The sequence below is a fragment of the Polypterus senegalus genome, chromosome 9 (assembly GCF_016835505.1).
Source record: "Polypterus senegalus isolate Bchr_013 chromosome 9, ASM1683550v1, whole genome shotgun sequence".
NCBI classification, from domain to species: domain Eukaryota; kingdom Metazoa; phylum Chordata; class Cladistia; order Polypteriformes; family Polypteridae; genus Polypterus; species Polypterus senegalus.
In genome coordinates this window covers 38,205,229-38,226,907 of record NC_053162.1, presented here as the reverse complement: position 1 = coordinate 38,226,907, position 21,679 = coordinate 38,205,229, and the positions used below count along the sequence as shown (strand labels likewise).

Sequence of the window (21,679 nt, the reverse complement as noted above, 5' to 3'; positions counted from 1 at the left end):
AAGATATGTGAAACTTATTTATAAGGGGAACATTATAACAGATTCCCCTTAAAGAAAATGGAAAAATAAGAATAAGTAGGAGGACAAAAATCACACTGTTCAGAGTTCAATACAAATAATTATAAACATTATATATTTTTTATTCTTTTTATACAATTTCTTAATTAGTTTTCTTTTTATCTGGTGATCTAGTTTATTTTTGTATGTTCATTTATTTCATTTTTATTATTTCTGGCAATCATTTGATACCTACCGTATCTCATATTTGCCATTTGGCATTTTTGTCTGTATTTTTTGTTAGTTTACTTTTTTAAGATTGTCTTTTTCATTATTTATTACTTAAATTTTATATATTTATCTGCACATTCATTATTTCTGTTTTAATGCGATCCATCGATACAGTTTCATTATTACTTTTGTGGTTTATAATCCTTTTCATTTAACTCTGATACAGTATATTTTTGCCCTCTCTGATTTCCTTTATAAGTCCTGTTTGTCTTAACAATAACAGGATTCAATTTTTAATCGATATGGGTTCAACATCATTTACAGCAAAAACAGAAGGTGCAAAGAAAGCTGGGGGTAGAGGCAGAGACATACAGTGATAAAATACTTAAATTCGCTCTCTGTACAATAGTAAACCATTGGAAATGAGAGGCTATTGTGGAGAAATGCATGATAAATCCTTCTCAAAAAATATCAGTGTATTTAGAAATGATGAATGTTAAAAACTACTATCAGACAAAAGAATATTTGTATATAACAGAAAATAGTTTTATTATTTCCTAACAATAGAAGGTCATCCACAATGACTTTCATGAGTATATGAAAAGCTGGCATACCTTCTACAAAGTCTTACATTATATTTCACTAGGAGCACAAAAATGACTGTATTATTTAAAGAAACATTAATAATCTATTTTCACTTTCTGATTTTGCTCTTGAAAACCAGTACAGTAGGGAGGTTTAAAAACAAAAAGTGAAAATGTCAAAAAAAAACTGGTAGGTGAAGATATTCCTAAATAATGATGTATCAAAGAATTGTTCAAAAGTCTAAAGGATTTTAAATTAACTCTCCTACTATAAACGCATTACAGCCACGAGATGAAGGTAAGTTGCTGTGCATTTCTAACTTAAAACTGGTTTTCTGTAAGCTTTTCTGCTTCAACAAACTAACAGTGTATGCTGTCTAAAAAGCACTGCAGACCACAGGACAGAAAAAGATCCCTTTATATGACTCTAGTGGAAAAACACATTTGACCTTTAATTATTGCTTCAGGATCATAATGGACTTTTGTTTTTTATTGCATATCAAAGTATTCAATGGCTACAGAATTAAAAAAAAATATGAACAGATCAAGGAAAAAAGCATTATCTTCCTATCTTGAAAAAACACAGTTAACTATAGCATTTAACAAGAAATAAAAAAAACAAAAATTGCCAGGAAATGAACTATAAAGGAATATAGCACTTCCTAAAATGTCTTGAAAGACAAATTCAATTAAGAGCTACAAATACACTCACTCACAAAACGTATCTAACCCACGGTCAAAACTCAGTCTGTAGTGACACACAAAAAACTGATAATGGTATGTACACAGCAGACTTCAGTCCTCCAAGCCCTACACTATAGTTATAGCAGCAGCCTTTGTGAAATATTACAGCTCCAGAAAATATTCTTTGTTGTTGTTGTTGTTGTTATCACAATGAAATTTCACAGACACATGTAAATGCACAAATTGTAAATTAGGGTAAAAAAAAATTACCCAATATTACATGACATAATAGAAAAAATTATTATTTTGGGTAAACAGTATAACAATTTTTAAGATTATTTGAGCTATCATGCATCAGCTGTCATCTATATCCTTTTAGAACACTCATCTCTGTAACCAGCGCTCGTAAACATATGCCCTATATGCAATAATAGTTTATTAGACATTAAAAACAGAAGCTCAATAGACTCTACAGTCTTATAGCATTTTAGCTTAGAAAAATATTTCTTAATTTTTAATAGTTTTATTTTCTATGCTTTGTGCAAATCAATTTAATTGCTATCTTCCATATACAATAATTTGCAAGCATTTTAATCTCATTCCAAAAAAACACCATGTGTCTGCTATACTAGCCTATGCTTTCCAAAACTGTCTTCAGTTCTGAAAAGTCTCAGAAAATGTTTAAAACTTCACTGTAAAGCTGCAAAAATATGTATTTTTTCTAACATATAATATCATTCACATTTTATATTAAAACACACAAATATTAGTGTTTCACAAACTTTAAAACAACATTTATTTCAGTTTTAAAATCCATGCAATATTTACCAAAAAAGTAGAGTGGAAATAATTAAATGATGTTGCCTAAAACACTGCCATCATCTTTAAAATGATTATAAAAAGCACACTGAATGCCATTCAGATATCATTACTGAAAGTGGTGAGAAATCACTTTGACACATAGCAAAAGGGGAACTAGGCCTTTCTTCAGTAGGACATCTCACTTTCATTCAGCTGTATTATCCTATCCCCAAGTCGGTGCTTGAAATGGAAAAAGGAAGCTGAAAAAAATCCTAACATTATTCCCAGGTTCATGGAAGCCTATCATTTTGGTAGAAAAGGCACACCCAAATAAAAACAAAACTTCAAACTAGGCTGATATTAAAAGTTTATTCTGTGAGGTACCTGAAACACATTTAAAAAAAACATTACTCAAACCATCCCTCTGAAATAGATAGGAGATCTTAAATTAATTGTTTGAAAACACCCTTCAAATCTTGTGCAAAAGTGGAGCTTCTGCATATGAATATCTCTCTAACATTATGATTGAGTACAAGGCATACCAGTCCATCAACAAATCAGAGTGGTTTTGATGCATATTTCTAGATGTCAGATATGGGGCAATATCATACACAACAGTGGTTTACTGTTCATGGAGTTGTAAAAGTTTTTTTTTATAACTGCCAGAGTTATAAAAACTGATGCTTGTAAGGAACTACAGCAAAGAGAAATTAAGCCCTCCAGCTACACATTTTTGGGAGGAGTGGTTACTTTTTTCCATTTTTAAAGAAAACATTCCTGTCTTAAGTAATGCGAAAATCAGTCTATAAATAAAAACAATCATGGGACTATATTCACATTATATAATGTTTACATGAAAAAAAACTCATATTTAAAATATAAATGTCAGCATTGCTGATTGAGCACATTAAAAATACTTCCTGTTGTCACTGTTTGTTTTGTCACTTTAACATCATCTGCCAAGTCCACATTGTAAACAAAAGTCCCCTCTTACCCACAAAAAAGTAAATAATGTCACTTAAGTTTTTGCTCTGTTCCACCGATGAACAGTTAAAGGAACATCTGTCATAAAAAGATCAAATTCTACTATGATAGCACAAAGGAGACGGATTTAAACTGAAACCACTGCCACAGGAAAATATGGACATGAAACTGTCTGCACTAGTTAAAGTTAAAAAAAATATATATAATTAAATAAATAAATAAAAAATGGGACTTCATTTTTAATAGTTGCAGACTCTTCTCAAAACTAACAAATCCATGAGGTGCTTCTCATTTAAATTCATCAAGAAAAATTTGCAAAAAGTTCTGTACTTACCATCCGAGCTGACTGTGTCTGTATTATCAATTGGCCCCTGACCAACACTGCTGTAATCAACCCAGTTAATCCCCTCCAAACTATCATAGTTTGACCTGCCGCTATCCTCCACCGGCACAACTGTAAAATGGGGCATTGTTCTCCAGCCTGCCACAGCTATTGAGCTCCCAGCTGCAGACCTACTGATTCCCAGACTCCAAACTTCCAAACTCAAGCTGCATTCCACAGCACTTTTGTCACTTCCTCTTATGGAAATTACCATACAACTCAACTCCACCCATTCAGAAGGCTCACAGCCCTTTAAGAGTTGGCTAACAGACTTACTTAGAAAAGGAAAAACATCAGACTGTGCACAAAATAAGCAACTGGGGCAGGTTGGAATGCCAGTTACTCAATAAACTAGGAATTTAAGAAAATCTGGGATATAAAGTATAAAAAATTAAATGCCTCATGTTTTAAAAATTAAACCTCGGCTTTTTGAGAGTTTTAATACAAATGTAAATAGAAGTCATTGCATTTTTAAAGTTCCAAAAAAATCAAGAAAATGAAAGAAGCAAAATATATTGAAACAAAAAGGTTCAAATAAGTATAACTACAGTTGCTTCACTGTATTCTTCATTCCTCTGTACTCCTACAAATTCAAAAGCTGAGCATAAAATAAACAGCAATAAAGCACAAAGAACAAAAATGCACAAAAAAAATCCTGATTTAAAGGTTAAAAAAAATCAGTACATATAAAGATGCTTATGTTAGAGTAAAAAATACAAACAAGAGAATTATATAAAAACAAAATTGCTTATACAAAATAAAAATATATATATTTTAGTAACTTTTTAGAAAAGAGACAATAATTTGAGCTCCAATGACCTGACACTATTAACAAAAGACTGTTTCTGAACTCTTAGAATTTTAAACAATTATTGCAACCCTATTTCATCTTTAAAAAAAATTATTTTATGTATTTATGTAACTCAGTTAAATTTGCCCAGAAAATGTCTCATAAGTGACATCTATATCTATAGAAGCAAGACATACTGTATCATTAGCTTTCTAAGTTCGAAATCTAATTTCTGCTAAACACACCTGTACAGTAAGACTACAATTAAACTTTGGCTGAGTGCCTGCTTAAGTATTTAAGAAAGTCAGGTCTGCTGCTATTGAAGTGTTAAGCAAAACTAACTTCTGTAAATGGGTCAACGCAGAAGCTGAAAATTGCTCTCACTGAAAGGCCACTAAAGATTATTGTCAGTTTTACTGGTGTGAAGCTGTGAACTGCCAGGGAGGAACGTGTTTTAAATAATGGGTGACAAACTATACTAAATAAAAGGTGAGAGGAAACTGAAGATGGGGGTAGTAAGTGGAGCACTGTATAAAAGTTGTTACTCCATATTCTCAGCCAAATTGTTAAACAAAGTACCAATCAATAGGACATTGATCAAAATGAGGGTTGGTATGGCACTTTAGCTGATTAACAGATAACTCTAAGAGAATCCTCACCAAGATATTGTAAAAAAAAAAAAAAAAACACTACACAGCTTACTTCTTTAAAACAACCTCAACCTTTGTGTTGTCACTCTTACTATGAACCAGATGCAAACAGCCTAAATGGCTAAGAAAATAATATTTTTGTGCAGCCTTGACCCAGTTATCTAAAGAGGAAACTCATCACTACTACACTAAAGTTTCACTCATTGAAGGATGTTACAATATCTATAATGTGTACAAGGCCTTTGACATATATTCTAAACTATTGAAGTATCTTGTAATTTATTTACACAGGCAACTTTTACAGTTGTATTTTTCATCTTCAGTAGCAAGACACACAGTCAGAGCATACACATTATGTAGCATTTTAACCGGTAATAAATACTAGGAGCAATTCACCTTAAGTGTAACAAAGCCAAGTTAGGGCAAAGTGAGCCAACAGAATAATTTTGAATTATATTGCTATACACCCTTTAAATATAACATTTACAGTGCCCCAAACAACACAATATACTATAATTATAGCAGCCTTTTTTTGAAATATCTACACTGCCAGAAAAATATTAATTCCTCTTGCTGTTTGCACAATGCAATTTCAAAGCAGAAGGTAATAGTCCTGCACAAGAAATGAATAAGGGTAATAACTTAAATGCATTATGATCCTGGGTCCTTAAGAGATAACATAATATTAACAACGTAAAAATAAATGTACAATATCTTGGTGAATAATATATGTCATATATTATATTATATATATGTCATATATTATATTATATATATATGTTAAATCAGCTGTCATCTACAGTACATTCTTATAGAAAACATGCCTTATATCCTGGATGCAACTCTAGTCCATTAGAAAGTACATGTCTAAAACCAACAATACCAAATCACTAATCATTTACTATACTGTATTTCTAGACAGCAGGGTAACATTAAATTCATGAGAGAAACCCCATATTGTATATTCTATAAAGGTAACATATTTCATCTTGGAACGGATCACTTACTCCAAAATTATGAATGGTAAGAATGGAAATACTATTCACATTATCTTGACCAAATAATTGAACAAGACAATGCAAATCTATATATAGGGTGATGAATTTAGTTTTATAATAAACCTTTAAAAAAATCTTTAATTTCCCCACATTTTACAAACAGGTAATTTCTCAGTTAAGTAAATTATGCTGACTTTGTACTGTACTTGATGTTCCATAGAACGTTAAATTTAATGCCAGGCACAATTCTATGACAGCAAAATTTTCAATGCACTTGTTATTCAAATAGCTTGCTTGAGCCGTGAACGCATCATGCTAAAGATTCTTTCAGGTCGAAACTACAGCCCAAAAAAGGAATTAACCAGCCTCCATTTAAGAAAGAGTTTTCTAAATTTCATTTTATATATTACTACACAATTGACAATGTTAAAATATTGTTAGTTGATTTTAATATGTATGTTACATTTTGTTGAATAAGTAAAAAAGGGAGCAAAAAGGGAGGAGTGCCATTAATATTAATATAATAAATAAATATGAATGATACCCTAACAAATAATACAAGGATAATAAATATTTAAGAGTAATCATTCGACAGTCTCTGCGTGAATCACTTTATCAGAGTTCAAGTCAAATGACTCGATTCTCATACCATCCACATACAGTATTTAGCCTGTAGTGGTACAAAATAGTGTTCCCCATAAACACAGAAAAAGTGCAAGACAAGTAACAAAATATACTATAACAAGATAAATAATAAGTAAAATAGGTATAATAGGTAAAATAAATAAATAGGTAAATTAATGAATAGTAATGAATCAAAATAAATAGTAATAAATAAATTCTTAAATTAATAAATAGAAGCAAACGTAACAGTTGTACAGCATAGGAATACCTGCACATGACAAGGAGCAGATCTCAGTGGAGGGGGGCAGAACAGAGTTCAAAAACCGGTCAGCATAGGAGTAGAAGCTGATCCAGAACCTTGCAGAACTGGTTCAAATGCTACCGAACCCTCTGCCATATGGACGTAAGACATAGAGATCACGGGAGGGGTGGGAATGGTTCTCCACAATGCTCAAGGCTATAAGGTTTCAATACTTGAGAAAGAGGCCACAATGATATTTTCTGCTCCCTGTGGTCGGAGACAATGTAATACAATGAGACACTGTTCCTAAATCACACTGTGATGCAGTTGGACAGAATGCTTTTGATGGTACCCCTGTAAAATATGGTGAGAATGAGGGGAGGCAGGCTTGTCTTTCTCAGACAGTGAAGGAAGTAGAGATGCTGCTGTGTCTTCTTGGCTATGGAGGTGATGTTATTTGACCAGGTAAGGTCAGTTCCCAGATGCACATCAAGAAATGTGGTGGTTTGGACCAATTTCACCACAGAGCCCTCGATGTGCAGTACGGTGTGGACAGCATGGGCCTTCCTGAAGTCGACAATCATTTTATTTACCTTATCCACTTAAGATACTTTGGAGACACTTAAACCAATCCAAATAATTTCTGTTTCTTCATTTGTTGGCTGACTCATCCCCGTTTCTAATTAGACCTACCACTATTCTGTCATCACACCCACCTGCCCATAAGGCAGGAGCCAGAAAACTGTAAGGTAAACTGCAAGGAACTCTAAATGCCTCAAAGTATGCTCCTTTCCCTTTTCAGGGTAGCATCAGAAGAAAGACACACCATTAACAGTCACAAGGAAGGTTACACAGCCCAATAAGGTCATCACAAGAGAGTGTGCTGCCTCCTTCTGCTGCAGATATAAGGAGCCCGAGACAGAGTGTTGCCAGTTCACTTTAAGTAGCAAGATAAGCAGGAACACTTGCCTATGGTTTACCAAAGGTGTAACAAGCATTTAAAAGTGTCATTAACCCTAGCAACTTTGAGAATACTTTTAAAAATATTTTAACGGAGACTGATGAAATATCTTTTGGGAAGAGACTTCAACTGTGAATTATGTTTACAGAGTCACAGTTCCTTTAAAATGAAAAACACATGTATAATTATCCCACCTCACGTTGAAATCACTCCTATATATTATTCTTATATGTTTTTTAGATTATTAAAGGATCATAAATGGTTAGGGATTATTTTTTTTCAAATAATTTATCCTCTACTTGGCTGAATGACTCACAGCAGTCACACCATTACTAAACTCAAATTAATTGCTTCCTAACAAAAAAACTAGGATTAAACCCAAGTAGTGACTGCACTGGACTGACCATTAGTGTAGTAACTCTATCTAAATGTAAATGGCATCAAATGATTAGGGAAAACATCATGCCCAGACTGTTACTCAGCAGAATTTATTAAAACGTTAATGCATGGCATATGTATTAATAATGCTATAAATGTTTAAGTAAGCTTAAAGGAAATTGTCAAGCCTTCTTTGTTTTTCTTTACTTGAAGATTTCACAGTCACCCAGTGAATTATTAGATACTGTGATGTGCTTCAAAAATCTAATCTAAAATCTGATCATTTAACTCAAGATTTCTTCTTTTCTTATTTATTTGATTTATCTGGCATTTTGACTACTAAATTGTTTTTCTCAGAGTGTTAAATTAAAAATACAAACTGTGATATTATTTAAAATATATTTAGACTATTTTTATGGTTTATACAACCATTCCTTTGAGTTCACATGGGTTTCATTTTAAGATATTTGAAAACTTAGACTAGACTCCTGACCTGATGATGGCAGCTGCTGTTGGGATACAATCTGTAATGAGTTAGAAATATCTTGAACAGCTTCTCCAGTGCTGGTAAATAAATCATCCAGGACAGTGGCCACCATAAAACGGGGACAGACACTGGTAGACATGCTGCATGAGCATCAATGCTGCTGCGAAGAGAACATCTGAAATTAGTTGGTGTTTAAGCCATTAAAAGCATGTGTAAAAATGCAATTGTACCAAATACATTCTTCTTTGCATGTGCTAATCAACATGTAACACTTCTCACTTCCACTCTCTATTATGGTTTAAAACTCAAAATCAGTAATGATTTTATATCACATTTATTTAAAAATGCAAAACACTTGGCATATTACAATCAAAACCAAACAACACAGAATTTTAAAAAATAATCTAATATGCATATGGCTGTAGTGATCTGAGCTTAGCCAGACAACAATGGGCACAAAACAGGAAGTATGCTTTGATAAAATAACTCTTCATTACATACCGCTCTCATATGCAGTTTTATTTATTTTTAATTTATCTTCCATATTTTCCAATAAAATCATACCCATGTCTAAACAAAGGCCCTATGGCCCAAATATCCCCAAAACCACATAACCTTGTGAATGGCAGACAAAATTCATACTGAAGGCATCCCAACCAGGCACCACTATTGAGATGCAACACTTGAAATCTCTTCTTTTCATTAAAAATCTTTTAACATACCTATGTTTTCAACTTTAGTTTTTGTACTATTAAAGAACACAATGTATACAATTATCATTTATAAGATTATTTATCTACTTAGCAGCACAATGTTAAAATGATTATCGCCGATGCCTCACAACACCAGGGTGCTGTTTCAGTACCCAGTCCTATCACTCTTTGTTTGAAGCTGTCATGTTCAAGTTGAATGAATGTTAGGTTAACAGTTAAATCTGCATGAGTGACCATGGGTGCGGTGCACGCAAATTGTGTACTGTGGTGAACAAGAATTCTTTCCTTGACTGATTTCTGCCTTATTCTGCTTATTCAGTAAATTTAAGAACAGAAAGTAGATGGACATTTAAATTGCCACCTTAATATTATTCGATAAATGTTACTTGGACAAATACAATGTTAGACAACAAAGTGTACTATGATGTCTACAGAATTATGTATAAATTATGTGTAAACTGTGATTATGATGTTCACATTAGCAGCTGACTCTAACCACTTTTGACCCTGAACCCTTAAGTGGGTATGAGAGTATTATGTTAGGTCTTATTAGCATTACATCCTTACTAATATGGTAATTATAATTTTATATATTATATACTCATAAGAAGTTTACACTGGGTTTTCAAGGATTATTATAATTAAATGAATTTGTCAAGTTAAAAGACAATTTTAAACATGGCATGCATGAGCATGCATTCCAATGTACTGGCAAACTAAACGTGAATTGGAATTAGGTGGGCTTTTGGAAACTTGATGCTATATTAATTGCATTATCTTGCCTCTTTCATATTCTCTTATTCTACGTTTAACAGTAGGAAACTTTTAAAACCTAAACGTGCTCAAAATATTTACTTTATCTGCAGGTAGCTAAAGCCACAATTAACAACCACCTCCAAGGTTGTCTCATCTATGTTGACAAATTATAATACATAAAGGAATTACTTAACCCTTTTCCCTTTTAAAAGTCCACCCATGTTCCACAAAGCCGCCTGCTTGGGCAAACAAAACCCTAACACGTAAGATGTTATATTAAGATAGTTACCGTCCTGCAAAATCTGTATGTCAAGGAAATAGATAATTGCAAATAAGAATTGAGTATTAACTAACAAGAACTTTCGTTTACAATTGTGCAAACACCGTAACACAGTTGGAAAGCCCAATGATTTAACACAGGAGGAACTATTAGTTTAAAATTGAAAGAATAACCGACCATTAAGACTTAATATAATGCAAGCAATGCTAATAAGATACTAGAATGTCAATTCAACCCTAGCTTCAATAACATAACTTATTAATAAACACGTACATTTTAACAAATCTATCTTAATTCCGTCCAGGTGTTTAATGTGATAGGCGTCCGGTTGAAACTTTCTTACCTGTTGTTTTTTGTTTGTTATTAAATGTTCACTTTTTTAACCTCAGCAGGTTTTAGTTCCACCGGTGTAAACCCGCTGTGCACTTGACAGGTCACATCCGAGTGTCAACATGCTTAAGGGCTCGAAGTGCTGCACAATGAAAATAACATAGGCCTAAAACAATATTAACAAAAGTAATGCAACTGGGTCGGACTTGAGGAACAGGGAAGTATAGCCAAGACCACTTCTAAAACGTGAACTTGATAATAATCCATGAGTGTGCCCAATGTCCACACAGCAGAGTGTCGCGTAATGCGATTGGTTGAACAAAAAAGGCGGGGCGCGTTTCCGAAAGCACCTTTCACTTTAGTAACGGGAGTCTGAAAGAAAGATCAAGTACACTGCTGTGGTAAAAAAATGATGCTTTTGAACTGCTTATCTTTTCTGTTTTAAATGTTAAATCTAAAAGAAAGTATATACTAAAAACTGTTGTACTTTTTTCTCCAACATTACAATTTCTAAAAAGGGTTGGGTTCATGGAACAAGCGAGGACGCCACAGTATTCAGGGACGACAAAACCTGTATGACGACAGAAGAACTAGGAAAGAAAGGTATGAAATCAAAAAAAATCTTGAAGTAGTTCAGTCTTAACACACTAAAGAAAAAAAAACACAGGTCAATAGATCTGGGAATTAAGCGGTACGGCTGGTGCAGACCTATTTGTGAGATTCAAGGCGTTATGCTATGTTAGAACAATGCATTATTATTTGTTTTTATTTTAAGTAAATTAAACATTCTGACTAGCAACGTACCATTTTTTCAAACTCACATTTGCTAATTCAGCATTACCTGGATCTGGAACCTATGATATACAATAGCGAACATATGTGAATATCCTTTCAAATTACTGAGTGCAGGTGTCTCAGTTGCACAAAATCAAGCACATAACCATGCAAACTTTACTGACAAACACTGGCAGTAGAATGGGTTATGCTGGAGAGCTTAGTGATGTGAAAATGTCATACAATGTCATCATCATCACAAGTCAGAACATTAGGTTTCTGCTATGCTTTATCTGCCCAGGTCAACTGTAAGTGGAATTATTGTGAAATAGAAGTGTATAGGAGCAACAACAGCTCAGCCCCGAAGTGGTAGACTGGTTACCAAGTACTGAAGCGCATTGTATTTAAAAATCACCTGTCCTCTCTTGCATCCCACACAACAGAATTCCAAAATTTCTTTTTGAAAGCATCATTGGCACAAGTGCTGTGTGTCAAGAGCTTCATGAAATGGGTTAACATGGCTGAGCAGCTCTACATAAACCTATCACTATGTGTAGTGCCAAGCATCGGTTGGAATGGTGTAAAGCATGATGACATTGGTCTCTCGTGCATTGAACACATTTTCACTATCTGGCAGATCTGGGTTTGAGAGATAGCTGGAGAACATTACCTTCCAGACTACATAGTACCCACATGTAAAGCTTGGTGGAGGAGGGGTATGGTCTGAGGCTCTTTTATAGCATTTGGGCTAGTACCCTTGGTTTCAATATGATACAGCATGCTAAGACATTTAAACAATTGTGTGCTTCCAACTCTGTAGCAACAGTTTGGGGAAGACTGATTCTGTTCAAATATGACTGTGCCTCTGTACACAAAGCCAGATCCAAAAAGATATGACTTGATGAGTATGGTGTAGACAAACTTTAGTGACCTGTTCCATTGCCATGACCTGACATCAGGTCAGGTCAGGTTGGGGAGCATGCACTGGTACAGTGCGTTGCCACACCCACCACATGATGAAATAGCTCAGGATCCTGGTTGATCCCACAGGCAGGCACAAGGTCCAGTCCCACCCTCCAGAAATAACCCTCTATCTGCCGCAGCCAGATGTTATGTGGGTGTCCCCTTGGCCTGGTCTAGCCACTCGGCTCCTCAACAGTGAGAATCCTGTGATCCAGTTCACATGGCCACAGTGCCGTAACTGAAGCTCTCTCACAATGCAGGTAATGTGCCTCATTCAGGACTCTATGAGTAACCGCTCATTTGACACAAGGTCAAACCAACGGTACACAAGGATTCTCCGAAGAGACACAGTACCAAAGGACCTTAGCCCTTTTAAATGTGTTCGGAATGAATTAGAAGGCCAATTGTAAGCCAGGTCTCCTCATCCAACATTAGTACAAAACCTCACAAATGCTGATTTGGTTGAATGGCCATGAATTCTCACAGACACACTCTAAAATCTTGTAGAAAGCCTTCACAGACAGGTGGAAGCTGTTACAGCCTCAAAGTTGGGGGGACCAACTCAGTAATAATGCCCATAATTTTGGAACTGGATATTTAATTAAGCTTATATAAGTGTGATGGTCAGGTGTCCACAAACTTTTGGCCATAGAGTGTAGATAGAGGAAGGAAGGGATCCCAAAAGTCATTTATGAAAGTTGAAGGGATCTATATTGTAATTTCAGTCACAAGTTTTACTTTTTATAACCTTTTAAAACACTTTTATAAATTTATATTTTAAATAAAATATAATACAAAATGACTTTTTCTCGAAAATGTTTGATTTAGAAAACTTTTATGGTTAGGTTATGCAACTGTATCTTTGTGCTGATGATATGTAATGGCAGCTCAACCACGAACTATCATGCACTTTTTATACGATTTTCTGGTGAAAGCACACTTTTTTACTCTTTTGCTCCATAGAAAATGCACAAAAGTCACCCATGAAATAGATTATCGTCTCTTTGTCTGTGCTTGAAAGACATAAAGAAAGGTTCAAAAGAAAACATGAAACATGAAACAACATTATTTTTGCAAAAGCTGAGCAATCTGTCTGGCACCGTTTATGCTACAAAAGCAAATGCAAAATGCAAAAAGCATGACCTGTCCAGACTGTAGTGTAGGAGCTGCTGACCTGCTTGCTGAGCCTGCCTGACAGTATGAAACACACCATACTGCTGGAATACGCTGACTGCTGTATGTTAGTTCCTCAGGGAAACAGGCTGTTACTCTAACACCATTTTGCACTAATCTGCCAGCAGTGGCATCATTATGGAGATAAATGAATGAACCTGACTTATTGCTTGTCCACAAAAATTGATGTAAAAAATCTTATTCTCTTCTAAAAGGGTTTGGATTTAACTTAGAAGTAACATTAATACAGAAGTAAATATCCATATCCTGAAAATATTACAAAAATTGCAAAGATTGTGACATATCATATAAAAAGGCAATTGAGATCACATAGATGAAATAAAAATAATATATCCTAGCAAAGAACCTTGATGTAAATTAATATTAATACAGTATTAATTTCAAGAAATGTTGGTTTCTTTCACATTTTCCCAACACAATATTTTAGATAGATAATTTATTGACAAATCTTTTTTGAAATTCCACCCAACCTTCGGAATGGTTTAGGGTTGTTTTCTTCTAAACATCAAGACATAACTTGCACCCTTACAGGAAGCAGACATTGGAAGATGCAAATCCATATTCATGCACACACCTCAACTTACTGAACCAATTTGCAGTCATCAATTCATCTAGTTATGAATTCATCTGTTTTTTTTATGTTGCTTACCCATGTAGTTTATAGTGATGGCCAAGAAAAATGTTTCATAAGCACAGTATTTTGAGAATGCGTCTGAGTTATCCAGAAGTATGTATTAATAATATTTCAATAAAAATGCATTTTGAACATACAAAGGGATAACAGTCATGTTGATTATTCAAAACAAGTGAGTGTTCTTTTTTTTTTTTCATTTTTACTTAGATGTTTTTCATATTGTTTGCCAATGTGACAGAATGAGTCACCATTACATTTAGTTATATCATAAACATTTTTCTATTGAACTGCTTGAAAACTTAAAATTTTTTCCTGCCACCGCTACAAACTATATGGGATAAATAACATATTAAAAATATATTTTTTGGTTGGAGTGTTCCTTTAAAATTTATGATTCTGAAACTATTATCATCACTATTAATCAAAGCACCACCATACCACCTATATTATAAACAGCTGATGGACATAATACAGAATTACTGGAATTGTCGATTAATTTTTATTATTGTGTGTTATAGTATTGTTGGAACAATTTCTAAGCATAAATAAATCTGCTTACAAAAGCTGAACAGTTAATCTCACATTGCATTCATTATCTCAAAGCACAAACCTTTTAAACCCAATACTGCTTTGTTGCATAAATACTTAATAGTTAAATAAGGGGACCACTTTTGTATTTCCAACGAAGATGCATTTTATCCAGTATCTAAATAGTAATAATAGTAACTGCTGCAATGGGGAGTTTATGTAGCTGGGCAGCGTTGTTGTCATACAATGTGTAAAACCAAATTTATTTTCTTTTTGTGTGTAAATTCTTTTCATTTAGGGTAGAATTCATCCTGCTCGCCAGATACTTGTTGCTAAGTTGAATTTAGGCTGTAAATAGGCATAGTTTGAAAGATGATCTAATATCATGCCCAGGGCTTGTACCAGTCTTTACTAGAAAAAGCCAGTTCAAAAATGGATAAATGGATGGAATAAATTGTTTCTATTAATTTACTTTATGAGCATGCAAAATATCATTTAATTTTTTTTGTGGATTAAAGAAAATAGGTGGAAAAATATGATGTACACATTGCAGAAATAACTCATGTTTTATTTATTTTATGTGATTTTTTAAAATGTCTTTTCTAAAATATTGTTTTTTTTATTTTTGTTCAGATATACCATTACTCCCTTAAAAACTATGGTGGGAAGTAAATATAGCTACAATACCTGATTCATTGGAATTCAGTAGCATTCCTTATAAATCATTTTTTATTTTACTAATCTCTTAAATACTTGTCCTGTAAATTACATTATGCAATTAAGCATCAGTCTTCCTTAATTGCAGAAATCATTTGTAAAATAATCATTAGATTTGTACTTGTAGATTCATACGTATGTGATGAGTGCAGTAGTATTTTCTTATAGGCTGTTGTGGTTTATCTAGTGTGCTGAGTAGAAGCAGGTTGCACGCCATATGTTTGTGACCTTTTGCTTATAGGTTGTTTGCCACTGGTTAGCCATTTCAGTGAAAAATTAGGAAGCCATGGATCTTAGAATGATTATACATTGGCAGGGATGACTATCACCAATCTGTTAGGGCCCATTGTGGTAGTTTGAAGTTTATGGATGTCTTTCAGGTTCATGCTGATCATCCATACATGTTCTGGCATGTGTTAACCTCTCTACAACCACTGTGAAGTAGATGGCCTGGTAAGGTAATTCATAGAGTAGCACATCTGGAATGAAAAGCAGTATGACAGATGGGCACATATTAGGCAGTCTTCTTGCAGACATTACTTCTGGTTGTCTCCAGCAGCTGTAGAGGTACTGGTTGTTTTAAAATAATTCGAGCTACTTAAATCTGCTTTGCTATAGCAGACAAGTGCTTCAGGGGGTTATGCATCCCCATTGGCATTCTAATATCTTTCTGCAAGATCTACTTTTAATTTTGGGGTTTCTCTTAATTACTTCTAACCTGTCAATAACAGGATGTCTGGTAATGGAAGGAAGAACAAATGGTCCAGAATCTTTAAGTCAGAGTGCTGTAGATTAAAAGAAGTACAGGACTATAATGGTTACTATTTCATAGGTGAGGCGCAGTTTCTACTGACAGAGTGCTGTGTGTCTGAGAACTGTGAAGCTTACTCAGCTCTTCCAGAATTAAGGACAGGTGTTAAAAATTTTCCTAAAAATTACCCAGTCAAAACTGTCCCTGGAATAAATTTAACATGCTTATCGGTTGTCACAAGAACGAGACATGGACAGATAAAGAGTTGGGGCAGCCACTCGTATAATGTGGTATCCTGGCTCATCAGAGGGACTGGAGCTGGTGTGGCCGACTTCCATTGGCTCAGTCCCGGAAGTGATGTCAGGAGAGCCAGGTGAAATCCCCCGGGGATGGTCTACAGGCAAGGGAGAAAAAGAGTCAGTGCACTCTGCCACACCCCGGCATGCCTCCGAACTGCCTTCACTCAAGCCCTTTAGCTGCCTCCCATGCGCACGTGTGTGACACAGTATATAACAGTTCATTGGGGAAAAAACTAACAAGAAAACTAAACCTCTTAGTTGACTAATATGGAATTTGCAAACACTTTTGAATAGCAATTCTAGTAGGTAAACAGAAGCCTCTTCTGAATTACATAATTGTTAGATGTTTTAATTGTGAAAGATGTGTTTGTATTTTATACCATGAGTGTTGACCGATAATTGCATATTCACCTCCAAGCTCAACTTAAATTACCACTCCTCTTTGTCATCATAAATCTGGCAAAACATGTTTATGCTCAACTAAAGGACCTGAGATTCCACATGACACAATGCTGAAGAGTAGCTGAGGCATTGATTCACTTGTGACATTAGAGGGCAGATCTGACAGCCAGAGTTCTTCCATCTCATTCTAAAATTTTAGGAGTTGATAGTCTACTCCATTAGGTACAGCCACAAGAGATAATCAGGACTGTTTTGATATTTTGGACAGTATACACAGTGCAATGGTCTGTGGAGAGGTGTAGCTAAAATTGAGTCTTTTACAGAATGATTGGTGTATTGATAAAGCCATTGAAATTCAGAATTTGCCAATAGATTGGAGGTACACAACTTTTATAACACATCAAAGCTACCAGTTGCTACATAAAGTTTTTTCTTTTACCCTTAAAATCAGAAGATCGATCAAATCTTTTAAATGACAAAACAATTGTCTGAACATTCTATTGCTCTTATAAAAAGGCAAGCCCCAACAGACATAATTGGAAAAACTTAGTGCCCATCCAGTAGCCCAAGATTTCAATTGAAAATAATAAGGCTGTGGTACTGACATTTAACAATGAAAAATCTTAAAATAAAGACAATACCTGTAACAACAGAAAAGGAAGGGATATCATTACTTTCTATAGCTGATAAAATCCTAGCCCAAGATGATGCTCCAGGTGGGTACAGAGTGAAAGTAACATAGCACTATACGCATCATCTGCACTCCACATCAGCTAGATTTCTTCGTGGTATGCTGATCATACATGCAAGTAAGAATTATAATGTACTTTGTGCAAATAACAGAAAACTTGAACTTCATGATTTGTCTAAAGCATTTCATTCAGTATACAGAGAGCTATTCCAGAAAACACCTCAAATTTTTCTGCTCTCAGGATTTTGTAAACATTCTACATAGTTTCATGAGGGAATGGGGGCCTGCGTTACAACAGGTGACTAAGAGTGATACATTCTCAAAATGCACTGGGACTTGTGCTTTTTTATCTTTGATTCAGTCTGTTTCTCTGTTTAATTCTGGATTTACACCAGGATAAAACTTTACTTATCATTAAGCGGTTTGAAACTGCTGCAAAAGGCAAAACTAATCATGCCCTTATGTCAAAGTATGTGGATGCCTGTATGTTTGTGACATATAAACCAAATGTTCTGAAAGTGGCAGCAAGCTTATAAAATCGTGTAGTATAACGCCATATTAACATATTCAGGACTAAGGCAATATTCCAATGGAGTGCCTCATACCTGTAGTCAATACTTTTAACTATCAAGTGTTAATCTCTTAAAGCATTGCAAATCTTGAAACCACTACCAAGCATTCTCTCCAAAGAGTGTTTAGAATGAAATTCATAGAAGGATCAACCATTTCTCAACATTCTTTGTCTGACTAATTAGAACATTTCTTTTTGAACAAAAATGTTAAAATTACTTACTTGTATGACTATGGTCATTACATCCAGTTTTTGCAGTACAGTATTAGGTGCACATATTTAAACAGTCTCTGGATGTTCTCATATAAAATGGTAGAAAGATCTAAGGATTTGAAGACCGAGGTATAGTAAAGTAAGTGATAGTAAAATATAGGAAGTTGGCTTGTATTGAATTTTTCTGTTATTTGTTTTAAATTTAAATCATTATTTTTTATAGTTTTTTTTATTTCTCTTGGTTTTGTTTATTATTAATTAATTATACATGTCACTTTAAAATTGCTTTTTCTACTTTGTTCCTTGTACTTTGTAGGTAAAGCTACCCAGATGTCACCTTTAAAGGACTACCCTAATCCTTTATCTTCTGAAGCTGAGGGTGGATTGTTCAGTGACCAATTGAAGTTGTATTGAGTGCATTTACTGTGAGTATTGGACTTTCAGGTTTATTGGACTTATTTTCTTCAGTTTTAAGGATTCTGATTATTGGATTGCGCATTGGGATTTGTTCACCTTGGGTTGTCTTTTTGGGCTTTTCCTTTTTGTCTTCTTTGTTACTTCTAAGTAAATCTTTGCTTTTTCAAGGATATTCTGGATTTGTCTTTCCTACCTCAAAGCTATTGAGGGTTCCTTTCCCTAGAAGTGCATTTTTGTGTATTTTATAGATTTTGGGACATTCAAGAGTTGGTATATAGCTTTGATAGTCAGTTCCTAATTTTGGATCTGAATAGGCTTAATTAAGCCTCCATGTGGACTCGGGCAATCAGACTGCTTGTGGTGAGGCCAGTTCTAAGCAGGTTGGTAAGGCCTAGCCTGACTTTTGAAGTCTTTAGGAGATCTCACACTTTCTTTTTCTTTAGGGGTACACTCATAAAATAACGGTGTGTCAACAGTAAAATATACAGGTTTTAAATGGAATTTTCCAGCCATTCTAAGACATTCCAATAACACTTTAGTTAGAAGGCATCATTAGGCAAGATGGGCTACTTACACTCACCTAAAGGATTATTAGGAACACCATACTAATACGGTGTTTGACCCCCTTTCGCCTTCAGAACTGCCTTAATTCTACGTGGCATTGATTCAACAAGGTGATGGAAGCATTCTTTAGAAATGTTGGCCCATATTGATAGGATAGCATCTTGCAGTTGATGGAGATTTGTGGGATGCACATCCAGGGCACGAAGCTCCCGTTCCACCACATCCCAAAGATGCTCTATTGGGTTGAGATCTGGTGACTGTGGGGGCCATTTTAGTACAGTGAACTCATTGTTATGTTCAAGAAACCAATTTGAAATGATTCGAGCTTTGTGACATGGTGCATTATCCTGCTGGAAGTAGCCATCAGAGGATGGGTACATGGTGGTCATGAAGGGATGGACATGGTCAGAAACAATGCTCAGGTAGCCCGTGGCATTTAAATGATGCCCAATTGGCACTAAGGGGCGTAAAGTGTGCCAAGAAAACATCCCCACACCATTACACCACCACCACCAGCCTGCACAGTGGTAACAAGGCATGATGGATCTATGTTCTCATTCTGTTTACGCCAAATTCTGACTCTACCATTTGAATGTCTCAACAGAAATCGAGACTCATCAGACCACGCAACATTTTTCCAGTCTTCAACTGTCCAATTTTGGTGAGCTCGTGCAAATTGTAGCCTCTTTTTCCTGTTTGTAGTGGAGATGAGTGGTACCCAGTGGGGTATTTTGCTGTTGTAGCCCATCCGCCTCAAGGTTGTGCGTGTTGTGTCTTCATAAATGCTTTGCTGCATACCTCGGTTGTAATGAGTGGTTATTTCAGTCAAAGTTGCTCTTCTATCAGCTTGAATCAGTCGGCCCATTCTCCTCTGACCTCTAGCATCAACAAGGCATTTTCGCCCACAGGACTGCCGCATACTGGATGTTTTTCCCTTTTCACACCATTCTTTGTAAACCCTAGAAATGGTTGTGCGTGAAAATCCCAGTAACTGAGCAGATTGTGAAATACTCAGACCGGCCCGTCTTGCACCAACAACCATGCCACGCTCAAAATTGCTTAAATCACCATTCCGACATTCAGTTTGGAGTTCAGGAGATTGTCTTGACCAGGACCACACCCCTAAATGCATTGAAGCAACTGCCATGTGATTGGTTGATTAGATAATTGCATTAATGAGAAATTGAACAGGTGTTCCTAATAATCCTTTAGGTGAGTGTATAAAGAGATGGGAGTCACTTATTCAAACATGTTTATTTCTTGGAACCTTTTGTTTTGTTTTAACATGATAATCAATTAGTCTTTAGTATGTTTTATGGTCTTTAAAACTACAAAGCCCTTTAATAAAATACACATTACATCACACAGAGAAAAAAATCCATCCATCCAGCTATATCCTATCTGCCGGAGCCAATCCCAGCCAACACAGGGCGCAAGGTAGGAAACAAACCCCGGGCAGAGCGCCAGCCCACCGCAGGGCACACACACACACACACAAACACCAAGCACATACTAGGGCCAATTTAGAATCGCCAGTCCACCTAACCTGCATGTCTTTGGACTTTGGGAGGAAACCAGAGTACCTGGAGGAAACCCACACAGACACGGGGAGAACATGCAAACTCCACGCAGGGAGGACACGGGAAGCAAACCCAGGTCTCCGTACTGCGAGTCAGCAGCGCTACCCACTGCGCCACCGTGCCGCCCACAGAGAAAATATATTTCTTGTAAACAGAAAATTAAAAAGACTTCACATGCATGAGATTGAATAGTCCAAAGAGATAGAATGTCACAATACAGTGATGCAATCATGCAGTTTTGGATACTGCTATTACCATTATTTCAGGAAATACCATATTTTATTAAAATCCCCAGAAAAGCCCAGAGCCCCAGTTAGACAATTTGTAAAGACAAATGTTTATCTAGTAAAAAAGTTGGATTCCTTCATAAGATCATAAAAACAATTAATTGGCAATATATCACTGTAGTTTACTGTATGTTTTTTCTAATAAAGAAAATCCAGAACATTGTAATAAACAGAAATTTGACATAGTGATGCTGACAAGCGAGAAATGGAGTGCATCATATTT

At 35.2% G+C, this 21,679-nt stretch overlaps 1 protein-coding gene across 3 annotated transcripts in view; it reads right to left on the bottom strand.

Moving 5' to 3' along the window:
• Positions 1-11,106, bottom strand: part of slc12a4 (solute carrier family 12 member 4) — a 136,600-nt gene extending 125,494 nt beyond the window's left edge. Inside the window, exons 1-2 of one of the 3 annotated variants that reach the window (XM_039762931.1) lie at positions 10,885-11,106; positions 8,799-8,952 (exon numbers count right to left, since the gene is read on the bottom strand). In XM_039762931.1, coding sequence (XP_039618865.1) covers positions 8,799-8,931 — 133 coding nt within the window. In that variant the 5' untranslated portion in view covers positions 8,932-8,952; positions 10,885-11,106. Of the gene's footprint in view, positions 1-3,615; positions 3,836-8,798; positions 8,953-10,884 lie in introns of those variants that run through there. The other 2 variants (XM_039762932.1, XM_039762930.1) reach the window with 2 other exon arrangements.
• Positions 11,107-21,679: the final 10,573 nt, after the last annotated feature.